This window comes from Chrysemys picta, chromosome 9 (assembly GCF_011386835.1).
Source record: "Chrysemys picta bellii isolate R12L10 chromosome 9, ASM1138683v2, whole genome shotgun sequence".
Classification (NCBI taxonomy): Eukaryota; Metazoa; Chordata; order Testudines; family Emydidae; genus Chrysemys; species Chrysemys picta.
The window spans coordinates 21,974,418-21,980,068 of NC_088799.1; the positions used below are offsets into that span (position 1 = coordinate 21,974,418).

Here is a 5,651-nt window from a genome sequence, read left to right on the forward strand (position 1 = left end):
CTAAGGATTCCCCTTAAAGATGGAAAACAGGGATGAATTTTTCCAGATTTTGTATATTTTTAAAAAATGGATGACTAAACAATGCTGCATTCCTTCCACACCCAGGTATTCCTATTCACAGCACACAAGTAACTGGATGTGAGAGAGGTTTGCAGAATCGGACCCAACTTTGTAAATGGTAATCATGACCAATATTTTCCTCCTTTGGGTTTCTCATAACTGTAAAGAGAAACTACTAACAAAGGCACTTTAACTTAGAAAGAACGAATCCTAACGGTGCTGCAGCCTTTTAAAATTCTTACTAGGAAACTGATCCTGTTCCTGTTGAAGTCAGTAAGATCCCTGCCATTGACCAGCATGAATAGGATCTTTCAGGATCTTCTCTACTCCATATTATGGGACAAGGATCTGATCCCACTTCTGTTGACGTCAATGGGAAAAGGACTGGTCTCTAAACATGGGTATCATGATCTTATTGTTAATTGCAGTATTTTGGGACATCTTTCTTTGCTTAGCATTGTCAAACAGGAGCGACAAAATGATTAAAAGCTGTTGTTTAGTGAACATTTGAAAGGGAAATGCAATTTGAAATATAAGTATTCAAAATAGGTTCCTATCCTATCCAGAAAGCTTTTTTTGCATTTGTGCTCAGTTCAAATGTAAAATAAGGCAATAGATGCCAAGTTTCTAGACAGCTAATTCTGCATCGTTGTAAGAGCTGACTCTGCAAGCACCTGATCCTGTGAGAGAATTAAGGGTAGCAGATTCCTAGAGCTGTGTTTGGAAGTGACAGAAGCCTCTTTCCAGCCATTAATAATAATACCTACTTCTTATATAGCACTTTTCATCAATAGCTGTGAGAGCACCTTACAAAAGAGGCCAGTATCATTTTACAGATGGGGAAACTGAGGCACAGAAAGACATAGTGACTTGCCCAAGGTCACCCAGAAGGACAGTGGGCAGTGCCAGGAATAGAAACCAGAATTCCTGAATTCCTCTATGCGCTCGGCCACACTGCTTCCCTCATTAATATACGTACAGTATATACATATATTCACAGGTATGTGGATAATATACATATATATGATGGAGATAGTTCCATCGCTGTTGTTCCTTTGTTTTATACACTGTTATTCTGTTGATGACATAACTCATGAGTTCATAAAAGCTGAGCAGTTTTTTCAGAGTATTCTTTTCCAGCATATTTCAATTTTATTTTGCTTCACAACTTTTTTCTAAAGCAATTTGTCTTGAAACCAATGGCAGAAAAATGTGCTATACAGTGACTAACCTTTCATGGAATTTATCTTCACTCATGAGGGGTTGCTTCATTTATGGAGTTATTCCTCCTTTCTCCGCTCATGGGGATAAATGTCATAAATAACATTACATCTGGTATAGATCTCAATACATCATCTCCCTGCTCATTTGAAAGATGCTCCACAGAAGGATACAATTTATACTCTATGTACATCAGGCTTTGGTTTTCTTTTCTTTACTTTTTTTTTTAATATGATGACTACATCATTAGCTAGTGACTAAGCCACAGGTCCACACAGAAGTCTGATTCAGCTCTAATTGGAGCCCAAAGGACTTTTACCACTGACCTAAATGAGAGCAAGATAGAGCCCAAGGTCTTAGTGAGGCCAAAAGTTTGTGTATAACACATAGAGGTGAGCTATTTTGTAAGATGTTCTGAGGGCATTTTTTAAAGTAAGCAGAGTCTGTGATTGCTGCAGGATGAAGAATGAATGGGCCCAGTCCTGCAATCCTTGTGCTCTCAGGACTACCACTGCCATCAGTGGGAGTTTTGAGACAATCAAGAAGGCAAGATCAGTCCCAATTTATATTGTTGTTAGTTTGCACATATCCTGTGAATTACATCCTGCTAGTTATACAGATTTTGAGAAATATGAGAGTTCTATAATGCATATCCACATGTGTTGTAAGCATGTCTAAAATTATAGCACATGCATATTGATGCTGGAAAGGTTCGGATCTAGTGCTACAACCAGAACCCAGTATTTTCCTCAACATGTGAAATTGACAAGTTATCAAATCACTTGTGATGTCACAAACTTCACTTTCTTACATTCCATCTTATTCCATATGTTCTCTTTATATTTCATTTTGCTATAAGCCTATTCTGCCCTTCCGAAAGGTTCAAACAGAAAGAAGAACTGGGTTGAAAATTGAGATGCAAGAAAATAAGTGACCAGCAGCAGTAGGCAAGGGCCAGTTCGTCCTTAACTAACAGGAAGTGCGCTTTCCATTGGAATTATTGCTTAATTATAGACTCTACAAATACAAGGAAAAAATGGAGAAAGTAATTACCTTTTATGGGTTTAGAGTGGAACTGCACCTTATCAGGGATAGGGTGTTCTGTTTACAATATTGAGCTTTTCCTTGCAGATAAAGACCTGTACAGTAACCAAATGGACTTAGCTCTCACTGCTCAGAAAGGTTTATAATGCAATGGAACAGGCACCAGGCAGGGATCATGTTTTTCTAGGTGGGATGCCCTGTCAGGGGGCTGCTATACATTGTACAGTCATCCCAAGCTTCTGAACAGAAATAATATTACTCCATGCTACGTGTATTTACCGTCTCGCCCCATGCCTACTCTCTCCCTGGCGCTGAGTGACTGGGATCTTGCAGGATTTACAAAGCTGACCCAACGTGTTAAAAAGCTCTCCGCTCTCTTTGCCCTCCAGCTCTGGAGCACAAACGCTGAGCCTGTCGCAAAGTAAATCACATTTGATCCCTTTCAGGTTTTAATCTGCCCGAGGAAGGGAGCAACACACACGTTATTCCTGTGAGAAACCAGACCCGATGTTTAGAGTGTCAGCAGGTGTGTCTAACTTAACGCCTAATCCCCAGTAAACGGGACGGATGCTCTAGTAACCAGGCACTTACGACATATCAGTTACGAATAAGGGACAAGAAGGCTAGGGTGGGGCAGAAGGGGCTGCGGCGGCTGCACCTTGCTTCCCTGAGCGAACCGAGCCCGGGTAAGAAGTTCAGGCGGTGGTGGGGGAAAGTCTCCGCTCCTGCCCCGCGCCCAGCAGCAGCCGGGCTGTTTGGCTTGCGAGGGAAAGGAAAGGTACAAAGCGGCTGCTCGCAGAAGGGACTGGAAGTCCTTGTTGCGATGCTGCAGGGGGTGTCTGTGCATCGGCGCAGCACTGGGCTAGTCTCTCCCCTCTGGGCTAGTCTCTCCCCTCTGGGCATCTTGGGCTCCCTCTGTTCCCCCGCGGGGACCCGCAGCTCTCGGGGTGGGGGGCTCAGCTGCAGGGGGCTCTGTCTCCCGCCCTGTCTGGCTCTCTGCTTGCGGCCGTGGCCAGGCTGGACACGGGCAGGACGATCTCTTTGGGGCTCTGCTGCTGCAGCCGCATGGACTCCTCGTAGGTGGGTAAATACTTCACCTCTTCGTAGCTGGGCAGCTGCAGGAAGACCGGGGAGCCCACCGGCAGCAGCGGCGGCTCCTGCTCGCCCGGGTAGCGGCTGCTGCTGGCGCTGCTGGTGTCCAGCAGCGAGTCCTGCGAGGTGGCAGCCGTCACGTTGAGCAGGGAGCCGGGTGAGTCCTGGCGCTGCGGCCGGTTGTACCGGCGGGGGCTGGGGCAGATGATGCGCTGCAGAAAGTAGCCGATGGCGAAGAGCACCAGCAGGATGAGCAGCCCCGAGAGCTTGCGCACGAACCAGCCCACGTTGTCCAGGAAGGTGTGAAAGGGCAGCTTGCAGCACTTGATCTCCGTGTAGGTGACATTGCCGTAGTCACAGCAGCTCTCCCGCTCGCCGCAGGTCAGCTCCCCGCAGCTCCAGGTGCCCTGGCAGGGCTGCCAGAGCAGAGCAGCCCCCAGCACCAGCAGCCCCTCGGAGAGACACTGCAACATCCTCCCCCCGGCTCGCTCGCTCCCACGCAGAGAGGGTGGCGCCCACTCACTTGGGGGGCCACCTGCCGCCTCCCATCGCCAGGGCCGGGCAGCAGCTGGCCAAGGAGCCCACCAGCCGTGGCGCCGTTGGCCTCGCCCAGGGGCCCAGCCCGCGCTGCTGCTCTGGGCACTGGAGTGGTGTGCACGCCCCGCTGTCCTGCAGCAGAGAGGGGAGCAGAGCCGGCATGGTGCGCTGCGGATCCCGCCAGCAGCTGCAGGAGCAGGAAGGGTTAACGGAGCGGGTCGGTTTGCATGTTCACTTTGCAGCACTTTAATCTTTATTAATCTATCTGTCGTCCCGTTCCTCTGTCAAACAGACAGCGCTTGCTTTGTAGGTTTCTTGGCTTAAGTGATTGGATTTCCCCGTGACCGTTATTTAAATTTACTTGCTGCTGGGATTCACTTACCATATTTCTGGTTTTATTTCTGATTAAAAATTGATGATAACCATTTAGCTGATGTTAATGGGCTTAATGCAGCTCCCCTTCCATTAGGGAGTTTGGAGGCAGTGATTGACTGGCTGTGTTCCTGCACAGGCCAGCCAGGCTGGTGTCTTCTTTGGGGGAAAATAAATACCAGGGTCACAGTTTCTTTCTAGACCACAAGAGAAGCATATGATCCAGGCAACTTTTTCTCTGCCATCCCTCAGGTTTCCCAGTCCAGGTCTATCCAAAGGGGTTTCACATAGGCAATAACCTTGAATAACAGAGCCTAGGTAGGCAGAAATCAATGCACTTTGCCAGTAACATGTCAGATCACAAACATTTCTGTGACAGTCCATTGTAAGAAGCACAAGATTCTGATGGTGCCAAAAGAGCAAATCGACAGACAGGCTGTTAAGGGTGAGAAGTCATATTCAAACACAAAACCCAAAGAGAACGCAGTAAATTAGCATCCAAGGGAGAATGATGTTGGTATCAAGATGAGTTGGTGGTTCCAGTTGAGCAGTGGGGCCTGGTGATCAGTGGTGCTAAGAACCGGTAGCTTGACTTCAGCTAATGGAGTGGATGTTCAGCATCTCTGACAACTGGTGACCCCGCTCCCTGTGGACTTGTCTACAGTGGCAAACTACAGGGTGTTAGACAATAGTAAATGTGGTTTAGCGCTCAACAGAGATCTGGACATGTGGGGGCTTAGCATTGTGTCACCTGGCTGTTAGCCCTAGGGTGGATCAGGATAAGCCACCAAATTTTATCCTTGTCTGTCCTGTTCGCTGTGTTAATTAATATGTGTGTGTGATGGATTATTTCAATCCCAGGTGATGTCTTTGGGGACCATATTCTATTAAGTTTATGTATCACTGTGGGCTAGAGAGTATATGCAATTTCAGGGCAGCCGGGGGGGGGGGGGGCGAGGGGTTTACCACAACTCCAGGTGAATCACTTAGGTTGTGAACACTGGCAGAGACTTCCCACCACTATGGGGAAGTAGCATATACTGGTTCAAACTTGTTTTCAGAAACCAACAGACGAGAAAGGCGTTTGGCATAAAAAGCTGCATTTAAAATGACTCAGGGCTTTTTCCTGACCCAGCAAACACACTGGATCTTCTGTCCAAGGGCCTTGCAGAAGGGTTGGAAAGATTTTGCCCTACTAGATCCCATAAGACTGATGGTTGATTTCTGCAAAGTTTTTAGTGGGTTTATAGGAACTTCTCTTGTTTTTATATGTTTTCTCTGTAATGCATTTACCTTAAGAATAAATCTGCCTGCTTAGAAAGAGC

At 47.0% G+C, this 5,651-nt stretch overlaps 1 protein-coding gene across 1 annotated transcript; it reads right to left on the reverse strand.

The window, feature by feature from the left end:
* Positions 1–1,189: 1,189 nt before the first annotated feature.
* C9H3orf80 (chromosome 9 C3orf80 homolog) lies at positions 1,190–4,319 on the reverse strand. Its single transcript, XM_005309108.4, has one exon. It carries the CDS (start codon positions 3,888–3,890, stop codon positions 3,282–3,284), a length of 609 nt encoding a protein of 202 aa, XP_005309165.1. The 5' UTR covers positions 3,891–4,319; the 3' UTR covers positions 1,190–3,281.
* Positions 4,320–5,651: the final 1,332 nt, after the last annotated feature.

Excerpts from the sequence above, each read along its gene's own strand:
- C9H3orf80 (XM_005309108.4), bottom strand. The coding sequence starts at position 3,890 with ATGTTGCAGTGTCTCTCCGAGGGGCTGCTGGTGCTGGGGGCTGCTCTG.